The 14,187-nt window shown below is 42.2% G+C and overlaps 1 protein-coding gene across 15 annotated transcripts in view; it reads left to right on the forward strand.

The window, feature by feature from the left end:
* Positions 1 to 14,187, forward strand: part of LOC122760011 (voltage-dependent T-type calcium channel subunit alpha-1G-like) — a 128,031-nt gene that overhangs the window by 72,450 nt on the left and 41,394 nt on the right. For all 15 annotated transcript variants that reach the window (XM_044015068.1, XM_044015070.1, XM_044015071.1 and 12 more), the window contains 5 exons: positions 23 to 202; positions 743 to 843; positions 5,643 to 5,766; positions 10,484 to 10,552; positions 12,922 to 13,106. In XM_044015068.1, coding sequence (XP_043871003.1) covers positions 23 to 202; positions 743 to 843; positions 5,643 to 5,766; positions 10,484 to 10,552; positions 12,922 to 13,106 — 659 coding nt within the window. The remainder of the gene's footprint in view (positions 1 to 22; positions 203 to 742; positions 844 to 5,642; positions 5,767 to 10,483; positions 10,553 to 12,921; positions 13,107 to 14,187) is intronic.

Below are 14,187 nucleotides of genomic sequence, written 5' to 3' on the forward strand. Positions count from 1 at the left end.
CTTTCTCATTTCCTGTGCGCAGGTGCCGTACTTGTACCGCTCGGCCAGCATGCACAGCTCAAGACCCCCTTCACTGAGCCACCTGCGGCCCATAGAGCACAGTGACTGCAACGGAAAGGGCTCTTTATCAGTTCTGGGTCCAACACACGTCTCACTGGAGGACAACACTGAAGACGAAAACGCGGAGGAGGAGCCTCATCTGGTCAGTGCACTTTTATTTATTTATATTTTACCTCTAAAGTTTCTCCCAAAGTTTCCTTCTTGGGTTTAAAACTGTGGTGAAATAATCTCATTCATAGAAGATTTCATGCATTAGAATATCATCTGTATGTTAAGTAGGCTGTATACTTGATAGTGATGATCAACCAGAAACATGTGCATGTGTTATATACTGATTTTCTGAAGGAAAGAACTACGTTTTGCTCCTCTCCAGACCTTACATTACATTTTTTTTTACATGTTTTTTGTGTCTGATCTCAGCTGGAATATGAGCTCTGCTCATTTGCATGTTGCATTAGGCCACAGCATGTCCCTCTCTGTGGGTGCTGTTTTTAATGAACCTTGTTTTTTTGTTGTATGAATTTGTACCTATGAATAAACAGCACCACAACAAATAAATCCAGTGATTTCTGTCAGTGGAGAATGATTGTGACTCACAGTTTGCAATTGGGGGGGAAACTCATGTCCTCATGAATATACTGTATGTAAAAACAATGCACTGTCCATGTTTTACTCGGCGCAGGGTCGTTTTGCCAGATTGTTCCGCTGGTTGGAGAAGAAGCAGCCGGAGTATTGTCGACAGAGAGACACCTGGTCCCTCTACCTCTTCCCTCCCGAGTCCAGGTATTCAAACCTCTGCTCATCTCTACCACACCACGTCTTTTCCCCGTTATCAATTCTATAGCTTCTTTTTTTGTGCACAATGAGCATCAGTCAATTCAAGGAGGGTTGGATGTTTCCTCCTCCTGTAGCAGTTCCCTTAATCCTTGAATACCGAGTGTATCACTGATGACACGTTTGCACAACTTTGCATTACCGTAATTACGTGACAGTTTGTGCTATTGGAAAAAATCCAACTTTTTCTGAAAGCTAAGACGATGTACGTGAAAGCCAACATGCGGTTATTGCGGTCACTTCACTCACACTCTTGCAGGAAGGTGGTGAATCAGCATCTTTGTCACCAGAGAGGAAAGAGTTGGGAAACCGCCTGTACATCGTTTCCATTTTTTTACACATTGAGACAAAGACTTATTGTTAATATGTTTTATATTGTTCAAAATTCTAATTCAACATGAAAAATCTGTTGTTCATGTTCAATACTGTACAACTGCAGTGTTTTTTCAGTAGTAAATGCAGTAAATTGTAAATAACTGCCAGATATTCAAAGTAGTTCTGGAGAAAATGGTCAAAATCACTTAATAGGCTAAAATAAGGCTTAGGGTGTTAAAGGGTTTGATAAGGCGGTGTGATTTAAATGTAAATTCTTAAGCAGCCACACATTTATAATACCCTTTTTAAAAAGCAGCTCCTTTCATTGCCAGTGGTGGTATTTCTTTCCCTGTTCAACTTCGAGAATGTGTCAAAAACAAGCGACATGATGGAGAACCACACAGAAGAAAGTACCGGCAATGTCACCATGGTTACACGCGGTTCAATTTAGCGCCCTTTGTTAAACTCAGTGGTAAATGAGCAGTTTCAGATTGCTCCTTGGGTTGTGCATATTATAAACGTTGCACCACACAAAGTCCAGAGTCAGCTTCTAAAACTAGTAATAAAGACGTGTATTAGAATGTGAAATGAATGTGTTCCCCAGGGTGTGATATTTCTGTTTGACTCAAGAGTGAACACCAGTTTGTATCTACTGTGTTTTTCACTGCACATAAAAGTGAGATGTCAGTGGGGGGTTTTGATCTGTGCAAAAGACGCTTATGTTACTATATTTTCCCCCATTTCATCCCTATATTCTCTTACATTTCAGTGAAAAAGTACATTGAGTTTGCTTCAAATGAAAATGTGCTATATTCACAGAACTGCCACAGGAACAATACTTTGTAAAGTTGAACAGGGGAAATGCTGAGCCTCTTTATTTACAGTACAGGGGAAAAAGACTCCTCACATTGCATTTGACTGACGTTTTTTAATGCTGTCTGTAATGGCAAAATGTTTCACTGCAATGTCAGCGCAGTATTATTTTCCATTCCCTTCCATGTTCTCACTCCTGAAGTCTCTTTTATCTGCGCGTTTCTGCCATGTCAGGGATGAGTAAGCAGGAGCAGAGGGAGGAAGGGAGTTTCTCCCGCTGAGTGCTGCGTGTTATCTAAGCCACGTGCTGAATCCCCCCCCCGAACCCCAACCCTCTTCTTTCACTCATCCTCCTCCTGCCTCCTTCTAGCGGGCTTTCATGACTGTCTGTTGTCTGCTTTGAAGGATGTGGCTGCGGAGGAAGCGCCAAGCGTAGTGTCGCTATAGCGCCGCAACACGCTGATTAAACAGTCACAGCAACACCGACCACTTTTACTCAAGCAAGACTACTGTGGATATAATTCTTAAAAACTCACCAGCCACACGGCCGTCATTTAACTAAATCCATCCATCCACCTACTGCGGAGATTTGAATACCATTTTTCACACATACAATCTGCATGTCTTGTGGGAGGAAGCCGGAGAAAACCACACACGGGGAGAACATGCAAACTCCACACAGGAAGGCCCTCGTTCCGAGCAGGTCACGAAAAAACCCAAACACAAAAGGACAAAAGTTAGTTTTGCAGCATCACACTGTGTCTCTTCTAAAATGTGACCGTGTAAAATAACCCCCATTATATGATTTGACACGGAAACGTTTATGACTAAGGGAAAAATGGAAGCAATCTATAGAACCAGCGAACGTGTTGAGGCTCGTCATTTTATCGGCACAGTTTATAGAGGAGCGGGCACGGGCAGTTAACCAGCAGCTCAGGGCAGCGGCCGACGTTAGCCATTACTCAGTCCCATCTGTGGTGTCAGTGCTTGCTACTGTGGCATGACTGGAGTTGAGGTTTTTATTTAGGTCGTATTTCCAAAAAAAAATGAGTTGTAACAGTTTACTTTTAAAGCAAGGCTCTGTTGTCCGAGTCAAACCAGGAAGGAACATTTTGTTGAATAGCCACCAGGTTTCAAAAAGTGCTTCTGACTTGATTTAAAATGTCAGTAATCATTATCCTGAGGAGTTAATGACCTCAATCACTAGTTTCTGGTCTTCCTTAATAAAACATGATTTCAATGAGATAGATAATGTTCCTATTAAGGGGAGAATTTAGAAGAAAGTGTGGCACACGGACAGAGTAGTGATTGATAGCTTGAATCTTCCAATAGGTGGAGGTGATGTCTGTGCAGTTTTCATTATTACATTTTTCATGGAATAGTCCACTAGTAGATTTGAATTATTTAAATAATTCTTGCTGGTTGTACTCTCTGCTGGCCACATTTTGAGAAGAAGAAGAATAGCTACTCAGGGGAACGTTGTGGGAACCAAAAGAGAACATTCTGTTAAGGTTGTATGGAGGTTGTGACAAAGTAACGTTACAGGAACCTTCTGGGAACCAAGCGAGAACGTTCTATAAAGGTTGTATGGAGGTTGTGACAAAGTAACGTTACAGGAACGTTCTAGGAACCAAGAGAGAACGTTCTATAAAGGTTGTATGAAGGCTTTGACCAGTACCAAAGTAACGTTAGGGGAATGTTAGGAAAACTTTCCATATCAACCAGAGAACAAGCTAGGGTGGAACCTTCAGGGAATGTTCCCGCAACCAAAAGGTAACTTTTCCAGAATGTTCTGGGAACCAGACATTGTTAGCCAACCTGTCATTCGTTATTGTCTATGAAACTGAAGGATTTTGAGTTGGATGTAGTTTTAGTTGGCTGCAGGGTTTGTCCGCCGCTCAGAGTGATATCGAGGACACAGACTCAGCGTGGCGCACACGCTGGGCCTGAACCACGATGGACGCCCACCTGTGATCGTGTCAGCAGACAGCGGCGTTGGCGGGGGGGCTGGGAGTCCCGCCGCTCTCACATAGACCTTCATTCACCTCAACCTGCCTTTGTGCTCACTGCTGTTTGTGATGCTGCTGCCGCTGATTACAGCAGGGGGAAGTTCTTAATGAGCGGAGGACCGGCTGAGGGGTTGTGCATGTGGTCCTCGGCTCAGCGCGTGATTAGATTACGTGCAGCCGAAGTGAAGTCTGAGCAGCAGATAATGCGATACAGATAAGAATAAGACAAATAGGCAACAGGGGGAGGATGTTTCAGATTTCAGAATGAATTGTGAATGTAATGAGCCCCGGCATTTCTATGTCCAAACTTCCCGTGTTGCTGCTTTCCACGTGGCGCGACATGAAAGAGATTCCGATGAAAACATGCTCTCTGCGTCTGTCGTCGCTCGACTGGAAGGCAATCGTCCAGCTCACAGGAAGTGATGCAGTGTGTGTTTCTGACATGTGTGGAATGCACTGGAAAATGAGCTGTTGACACACATGGCAGGTGACTTTTGGTAAGATTATTATTAAGAGTTTCAAAATATTCAGAAGAAAGGGACATTTTTCATAGTGTCTTTAGCAGGTTTAGTGTTGGACTGTGGAGGTCTGCGTGTGCTCGCCATGTGTCCTTAATGAATCCTGGAGCATCACAACGGCGTGTAAATATCAAAGAGGAATGACGCCGTACAGCCGGGGTAATACGTAAACAACAATCAACGCGGTCACATGACACTGTGCACACAGATAAGCAAACGTCAACACGAAGCTGTCTGTCTCACCAAATAAGGACAAGAATAAAAGCCTCAGAATGATTTTCATCAAAGTTTTGGCATAATTAATGACTGTTAATTATTTAGCAGTTCAATACTTAATGTGGAATAACATTCTTTAAATTGATTTTTTTAGGCTAACTTATTAGTAATAAATGGGATTTTTTCTCATGTCAGGGTTCTCAAACTTAAGTGTGTGAGTGTCTAGTCTGGTCAGTAGGGGGCGGTCAAGTGAAAAAAACAACAACTTTTCTGTACATATTTAAACGATATAATGATATTCAGTGTGATGTTTCACAGAATTTCAAAATAAAAGCATTTGCTTTGATGTGCACTGATGCGTAGTTCACAATAAAAAAAACGTATTTATGATGCAAAATGAAGCAAGAAATATCAAAACCAGACATTTTAACTTGATAATAACTGGCGGGGCTATGGGAAAACAACTGGGGGGACTGCATGTGGCCCGTGGACCACATGCGACTCATCATTACAACATACTGTAGTACCTAAAAACTATTTATTTTAGCAAAAAATGATATCACAATATAAATGTACACAATTATCTTCTTTCATAATTCAAAACAAACTTGTATTTTATTGTTTTAGTCATTTTTAAGACATGTTTTTCCATTTATACTGCTGCATTTTACGCACAAACATATGATAAGATTATAAAATATGGTTTACAGATGCAAATTTGATTAAACCAAGGTTTACATTTTAGCTAATATGCTAAATTTTATGTGGGTATACAACTTTCCAGGGATGGAATACACCTGATTTAAAGTTGTATTCCCAAACATAGTGTGTTTTAATATACCTTTTTTTTCCTGTGTCCGTGTCTTTATTCTGTCAGGTTTCGGATCGTGTGCAACAAGATCATCGCCCACAAGATGTTCGACCACATCGTGTTGGTCATCATCTTCCTCAACTGCATCACAATCGCCATGGAGAGGCCTCGCATCGACCCCACCAGCGCTGTGAGTCTCAAACACAAACACAACACAACACAAACACAACACAGCGGCTAACGTTCTCCTCCGCGACAAGCGCATGCCGAAACCGAGACCAAGGGGAACAGTACGCCCACATGCTCAGGACTTCCTGAGATGTGTGTCAGTGGCTTTTCAAACAGACACTGTAGTTTCTCTTGCTGCAGAGAATCGGAGCAGTAACACAGCCTGAGCAGTGAGCTGCTTCCTTCTTCACGGTGATCCAGTAGCTTTAGGTGATGCGTGCTACACCACCATCACCTCCTCAGCTAATGCACTAATGCACACACATACACACACATACAACAGAGCACAGGCCCTACATACATAAACACAATAATTATCACCGCTTGATTTTTTTTTTTCCTTCTCCCCCCTCCTCGTCTCATGAACGAGGAGTTCTGTGGATGATTCTAATTGCGGTTTGGTCTCGCCAGAACGCTCTGCTCTGCTTGTTTTTGCGTCTGAAACGCACAGTAGACGGCGGCGCCGTAATTGATTCGATTATCTGAGGGGCTGACAAACATGGCCAGTGTCCAGGAGAGGGGGCATTTATTTAGCAAAGAGAAGTCGTCACGGAGGGCAGTCTGTGTCACCAGGGCAGTTCGGAGGACCCACAGACATGTGGACAAGACAGGGAATAGCACAAAATACAACACATTACATTAGAGAGAAGTAGAGATTAATGATGGAATGAAATGACCAAAATAATTGACCAAAGTAATTGCAATATTTTTTTAAATAGTTCCTAAATGGAAATGTACGGAAGAGTATTAGGGCCACATTAAAAAAATGTTTTTGAAAGAAAGTGAAAAATAAATAAAACGGCATGAATTCTGAGAATAAAGTCACAGAATTCGAGATTAATTTTTTTTGTTATTAAAAAAAAATAATAATAATTTTGTTATTGTTTTTTTTTCTTTCTTTCAAAGAAAGACGCGTGTTATATCCCATAAATAGAAAACGCAGTCACTCTCACAGAGCATTTTAGTGAGGAATGCAGTAATTATGATACAGTCCAGTCCTGTTTTGGTTCGTCGTTGCCCGTTGCCCCCGGAGACCATCTTCCCGTAGCTCAGTGGAAAGCGATTGTGGGGCGATTATGTCGCCCTATTATGATTTATTATTTATAATTGAGGTAAAGGACAATACCTCAGTGTGCCAAGCTCTGCGCCGTATCGCGCCCAGTGTGTTAGCAACAGCAGAAAATAACAGCAATCAGGGGTTTTCTGCGGAGTCGTCATCTGCGGCACAACCACTTCAAGGCTAAAATTCGATGACGCTACAGTTCTGTGTTGTTAACCCTTAGAACACAGTGGACTTAGGCTGCTTAGTCTGTTAAAATGTATATGAGGCTATAAGAATGTGGAATATAGAGTGTCTTATATCCTTTTTTTTCCCATTTTTTATTTATTTAACCTTTATTTATTAAATTTTATCCACAAAAATGCCTTGTTAATTGCTCCATACCTTCATAAATGGTCTAAAATGACTATCAGACTAATACTGGTATCGGTAGAGAGTTGTGAGAGTTGTGATATCGGTATCGTCCCATCCCTGCAATTTACCAAGGGTGCGTCCTATGAATGCAGGAAGTGTTTGTGATCACAAAGTTGGACTTTTTATACAGCTGTAGCTTTTTCTATTGAAGGTAAGAGACCAAACTTGTAATTGTTTTCAGTGGCGTGTGACTGAGCAAACGGCCTCTCAGTTTAAATCATATTCGGCCTTTCCTCTGGAGCTGAGGCTGAAATACGATAAAGACCCTCAGGGTGATGATGTGTTGTTGTGGTTCCAGACGCACTGGAACGCCAGTGGCCGACAGCGGGAATAATCATTTGAAAGTGAGGAGTGAGTGAAAAGTTCGGGGGTTGCACTCTGGATTTCTGTGACTGAGCATCGTAATGTGTGTTTTTTTGTAAATCCTCAGCTCCAGTCGCACACAAAAGCTCACTCTCTCTGGAGTCTGCCGTTCATGTATGAGAAATGCAGTGGGAGAACTGAGTCTGAGTCAGAAGCATTATTTTCAGCAGCAGGACGAGGTCCAGGTTTGAACTTTGAAGGATCCGGAACACACACTCGCTCACTCGCTCACTGTGAATTATGCAGAGCTCTTCCTGCTGCCGTCTCATGTGGGATAATTTGGACATTATCTGGAAATGTGACCACAGAAGTTGGCGAGAAGCTTTCGTGGACAGTCTGTGAGAACGATGAAAAGTCAAAATCTCTCCGACTGGTTAGTGGAGGAACTTTAACCGACCGTGTTAATAAATCAACATTATTTAGTTGATTCTTCTTGTCGTTTGTGTCGCGTTCAGGCTGCATTTCATGTCCAAAACCCCCGCAGAATCCAAGAGGGTACAAACCAAGCCAGACACGACTCATTCTGGGTTTTTCTTTTTTTCTTTCCGTTTCGAACTTGACCCGAGGCTAAAGCTGTCAATGCGAGGCTCTCTCACTTCTGCTGGATGTGCTGTCACTGGTAGTTAAAGACACGGCGATGAAAGCAGACTTTTGCTGACTTTCTGACATTTTTCGCGCTGACCTCAATTCAGGATTACTTCTCCGTCGACTCGCTAAATCTGATTCTGACAGTTTGAGTCATTGAATGTCGTGACGTTACGTCACGTCTTCCTGTTCCCACTCACCAAACGTAACTGGAAGGGGTTTTTTAAGCCTTGAACACCAGGCCATCAAACTCATTTTTGTTCCGGGGGCCACAAATGGCACAGTTTGATCTCAAGTGTGCCAAAAAGTACAATAATAGCATAATAACCTGTACACAGATTTTAGATTTAATGAAGAAAAATGGAGAAAAATATGCCTCAGTTTACTGTTTACATTATGTGCATTACAACGTACAGATCACAAAGGCACAAACATCTAGTCACAGGTAACTCAAACTGAAAAAATATAGCATTTTATGAGGTTTAAAAAATAAATTCTTCCTGTGGGCCCTCTGGGGGGCCGCTTCTGGCCCGCGGCCTGTACGTTTGACACCCAAGCCTCAAAATGTCCGTCTGGAATTTTTTGCCTCGTTTAACCATAAACCATTTCTCCAGAATAACTTTCAATATCTGGCAGTTATTTATAATTTACTGCCATGTTAAAATAGTGTATTAACAATTTAAAATGAAGGAAAAAGTTTTACATCGAACACCAGATTTTGCGTGTGAATTTTGAAATTTGGAAACTATTTACAGGCGTTTTTCCAACTCTCTGAATTTTTCTGATAGCACAAGTAAAGTGTGCAAATGTGTCGTTGCCGCGATGTGCTCGCTGTTCAAGGGTTAAAGCTGCACTGAGTTTGTGTTACTCCGTCCCTCAGGTCCATCGCTTTTATTTAGTTTCACGCTGAATTTTCACTAAAACGAACATAAAAGCGCCGTAAAGAGTTGGCCAACGCAGGCAGCGTGACCGCGGTGACCTGCAGCAGAAATTACTTTTCAAAATTTTGTTTAAACCTGGCTCCGTCACACGCTCAGATCAGGTATCCACGCTCTGCTAAGGACTCTGCTAAGGATTAGTCGGTGAGCAAGCTGCGTTCATACAAAGCAGCGCAGTTCAATGTGTAAACCATAGCTGGTAATGTTATTATTCTCACTGAGTTCAAGTGCAGATTTAGGGGAAATCTATTGACCCGGTGCATTTACTGTCTCAACTTCTCAGCATGAGCGTAATTCGACAGCGTAATCATCGCAGTTGCAGAATCCAACCTATCTCCAATCCTCTCTCTCTCTCCTTTTTCTCCTTGTTTCCTGTCACATTAGTTTATAATGAATGAAATCTCGCTCACACAGTCGAGCAACAAATAGCTGCTGTCAGGAACTGGAATTTAAACTGCCACTGTAGTGATGCAGCGTGCGTGCACGTGCACGTGCATGTGTGTGTAGTCTGAGGCCGTGGGAAAGGCAGCCACCTCCACAGAGTCAGCACACACACACTCGCTCAGAGAGATCCAGTGGCAGAAACAGGGTCGCGTCTCCTCAGACGTGAGGGGGACGGAGGGTAAATAAGCAGCCGGAGCAGGGTCTTAATTCTTGCCGGGGCTGCTTGTTTTCTCTTCTCAGTCGTTGTTTGGCTCAGTAAACAGGCTCCCATCGCTCTCCTGCAGACGGACACCGCTGAGCCCGCGCCGCGCCGCCTCGGGGCAACAGGGAAACATGGAAAATACGAGAAGATTCTGAGTGTGTATCGGAGGGGAAGTCCCGATGGGTTTTGTGTAACAGTGTCTTTGAAGTGTAAAGCGAAAAATGCAGTAGATGCTGAGGACTTGGTTGTAAGATTTAAAAGTGACAGATGTATTTAAACACTCGATGGATCACATTCATATTGACTCAGTCAGAATACTTAAAGATAGCGCCCCGTAAATATGAAAGTAAAAAAAATAAATAAAGTAGCCCAAATCAGATGCCTTGTTTATCCCCTCCAGTGCAAACGAACACAATTTTTTATTTTTTTTATTTTTTTACAATTGCCTGCCAGCCATCATTAGTGACTGCAATGGAGATGTTTTTAAGGTTCCTCAGTACGAAGGGGGGAAAATAGCTCCCTCATACATTATTCAGCAGTGCACTAGATCAGTGGAGAAGAGCAAACACAGTAGAAAAACCCATGCTCATAACAACTTTGTGCAAAGTTTTAGGATCAGTTCACTCACGTGTCTCTGCTCTGGTTTTTTTTTTGTTTTGTTTTCTTTTTGCAGGAGCGGCTCTTCCTCACGCTGTCCAACTACATCTTCACGGCGATCTTCGTGACGGAGATGACGGTGAAGGTAAGACACGTCGGTTGTGTGAGACAGGGAAAGAAAGAAGGGATTTTACACATCTGTCCTCACTGGTGCATCTTTACAGTGTCCAAATCACTCAACCTCTCCTCTTTCCAAACTCACTCACTCATTCATCTTCTCCCGCTTTATCCTCTGCTGTGCCAGTCTCAGCTGACACACCGTGGACAGATCGCCAGTCCATCTCAGAGACAGACACCTACGGCCAAATTTACAGTGTCCAAGTTTGCTTAATCCCCAAATCTGCACGTTCTTTCCAAACTCCTTCTAGAAAAGTCTGGACACTTCTGCAGCCATTTTGGCAACGTCATCAGGCAGCTATTTTGGAACTAATGACACCAGGCTTCTATCTAAATGAACGGGGGAAACAGACATAACTTTCCCTCTTAATGATCGTCCGGACATAACAGCCACATAAATGGAAACAGCAACAGCCAAATCTGATTAAAAACACTTAAAAAGATCGGTGCCGTCTCTCAAAATAATATTTAGTCTCCTTATATGCAAGCAGAAGGGACCTTTCTACTGTTGATCGGCTTTGGCTCCTCCCATTTTTGGGACGTGAACCTCCCCCGTGCTTTTTCAAAGTGTGTTTTTCAGTCGCAACTCTGATTATTGATGAATATGTTTTTTCTGGTTAGACTGCGCTGAGGAAGAAGATTGGTTTCTGGGACGAAGGTGTGAAGATGCGCCATTTTTGGCATTAGAAGAGCTCTGTCTGTTCTTTATAATGCGTCTGCTCTTATTCACGCGATTCATATCAGCACGTTTTCCATAAAGTATTTGGTCGCTGAGTTTCTGTTTTCTTTTTTCTTTGGTTCCATTAACCACCTTAGACACAGATTGCATCACATTCACATCGCTTTCATTTCTCCTGAGCTTTAGAAAGAAGAAAGGACGCAGCACATCTGTGTTCACTCACAATATCAAGTTGTTTTTTTTTTTTTTACATAAGATGGAGAAACCTGACCCAGACTCAACCAGACTCAGGTCTGTCTGATACCCACGTGTACTGTGAGCCCCCAAATACACACACACACACTCTCACACATAGAATAAAGACAATTTAAGAGCGTGAGGAGGGTTTGAGACTATTCTAGCAGACAGTGAACACACACACACACACACAAAGTCTGGCCAGTTTTCAGGAGGCGCAGCTCTGAATGGAGGTCAGCAGAGGCGGAGGTGAGAGTGAGCGAGCGAGTGAGCGGCGGCAGAGGGGAGGAGAGTTCACAGTGTCACTCATTCCTAGACTTTGTCTCTATTTTTGGTGTTAGTTACGTTTCGGATTTAGAAAAAATAAAAAAATAAATTTTTTAAATAGCTGCTAAAGTTGAGACTTTTTCGCACTTTTACTTACGCGCCTTGCATCACCGTAATTACACCACGGTTTGCGCTATTGGAAAAATGTCAACGTTTTCTGAAGGCTGAGAAGTTGCCTCGTCGGTTATTACGCTTTTTACAGGAAGCCGGTGAATCAGCATCTTTGTCAATATTTACCCTCTTATATCTAATAATACCCTCCATTTTTTTGGTCCGACAAAAACTCAAACGGACGTTATTTAAAAGAAGTTTCATACTGTTCAAATTTCAACAGGCGCAATCTGCTGTTCATGTACAACTATAGAGTGGTTTTCTTCATTTTAAATTGTCAATACACTATTTTAACATGCAGTAAATTGTAAATAACTGCCCATTGAACACTTGACACTTTCTGCGTCTTTTATGGTTAAAATAAGCAAAAAAAAGTCCAGACGGACATTGTGAGGGTTAAGGGAAATTATAAAATATAGTAGAATAGTCCAATGTTCTATTCAGGGAGTACAGTTTGCTGCACAAAGTCATGAATAAACAGAAAGTGTTTATCAGAGACCTGTTTGTTTCCATATAGATGGATTCATCTCTTTGATGATTCCCCCTCGCACATTAATCACATACCATCCGTTGTTATGCATTGACTTATGTCAGCTAATGGAAATTAACTTCTCCCTCCCTCCCTTCCTTCCACCTTCTCTCTTTCTTTCTTGTGCTTGTGTGCTTAGAAATGCATGAGGCAAAAATGACTCGCCTCTTGGCCTGATTGAATGTTTTTTTGCTAAAAAAAAAAAAAAAACATTTAAAATAAGGTCAGCCGTTTCCTCTATTATTTTCTTAAATGCAAATAGGTTTATGGGCTGAATAAGTGATGAGCGAGGCACCTATGGAATTTAAGATGAGTTTTGCCGCTGAGCTCCGAGCACACAAATCAATGCGCTGCACATGAGAGACACCAAGCGTCACGTCCCGGTTAATGATTTTTCCCCATTCATCTTCTATCATGAGTTATTGTTTATCTTTATTTGTCTGTCTCTGTCCAGATTGTGGCGCTGGGCTGGTGTTTCGGGGACAAGTCGTACCTGAGGAGCAGCTGGAACATTCTGGACGGGATGCTGGTGATGATTTCCGTCATTGACATCCTGGTGTCGCTCATCTCCAACTCGGGCACCAAGATCCTGGGCATGCTGCGAGTGCTGAGGCTGCTGAGGACCCTGAGGCCGCTACGGTAAGTGGACTCACAAATCCCAAATGTTGTTATTTGAGTGGGAAAAAAAGGCACTAATTTGGAGACTATTTTTTTACTCATATCTCCACGTATATGTTCGTGTGAGAGATGAGAGGAATGGTATCTCTATTAGTTAGTATAGTATAGTTCTATTGGGTCTCCATGTGAATGCATCAAACTACTTGAGTGTGTGGCTTTGTGTGGCTCGACTTGGCTCACGGTCACATGCTCGTCCGTCGTCTCATCTCATGAAGCGGAGCTCTTGAGGCTTTGTCCTCTCTTGAATATTTATCACAGCTCTACAGACGGAGCCCAAGAATCAAATATTCACTTTCATGCTTGCCAATTTTACCCACTAAAGACCTCTTTTCATTCTTCACTATGCTCTTTTTTTTTGTTGTTGTTCACCCCTGACTTCAAAGTGAAATAAAAATAAACACGTTTTACGCTAGAAATCACCTTTTTCTTTTGCTAATATTGAAGTCTTTTCTTGATGTATAGAGAGAAATAAGTTGTTTGTGCACTGCTACCAGAGCCGCTTGCCTTGAATTATCCCACGGGAGCGATTGAAAAAGCCTCCATAACTTCCCTTTATCTTGAGTTTTCTTTCCTGGTGAAATCAAGATTTTAAAAATGAGTGTTTTATCACAACATTATTGTTCAGATTTCTGAAGATTTGGCATCATTCAAACACAGCGACACCAGAAAACACATGTCTTAGTCTTACTATCATGTTCATAATACGAACAAGGTTGTTTTAATGTGATAGCAGGACATTTTTATGTTTTTTTTTGCATGATCTCCTACGTTCCTTTGTTGTCATATTCATGCTAGAGTGACGGTATAGTGAATCCATTTTTATGGCTCATTTGCGAGATGCCATTACGGCCCTCGTCGTGCTCAGATTGAGACTAAGCAGGAATCCGCTGAATTTCACTGAGTATGTGTTTACCGTGAACGCAAAACAATGCGTCGTTTAGGTTCGACTCATCTGGCCTCTCGTGTTTCTTGCCTTGTTATGGAAGTGTTTTCTTAAATGTCAGCAATTATCTGGTATTCACTGTGTTGCCAATGAAGACTT

This window comes from Solea senegalensis, unplaced genomic scaffold (assembly GCF_019176455.1).
Source record: "Solea senegalensis isolate Sse05_10M unplaced genomic scaffold, IFAPA_SoseM_1 scf7180000012815, whole genome shotgun sequence".
Lineage (NCBI taxonomy): Eukaryota > Metazoa > Chordata > Actinopteri > Pleuronectiformes > Soleidae > Solea > Solea senegalensis.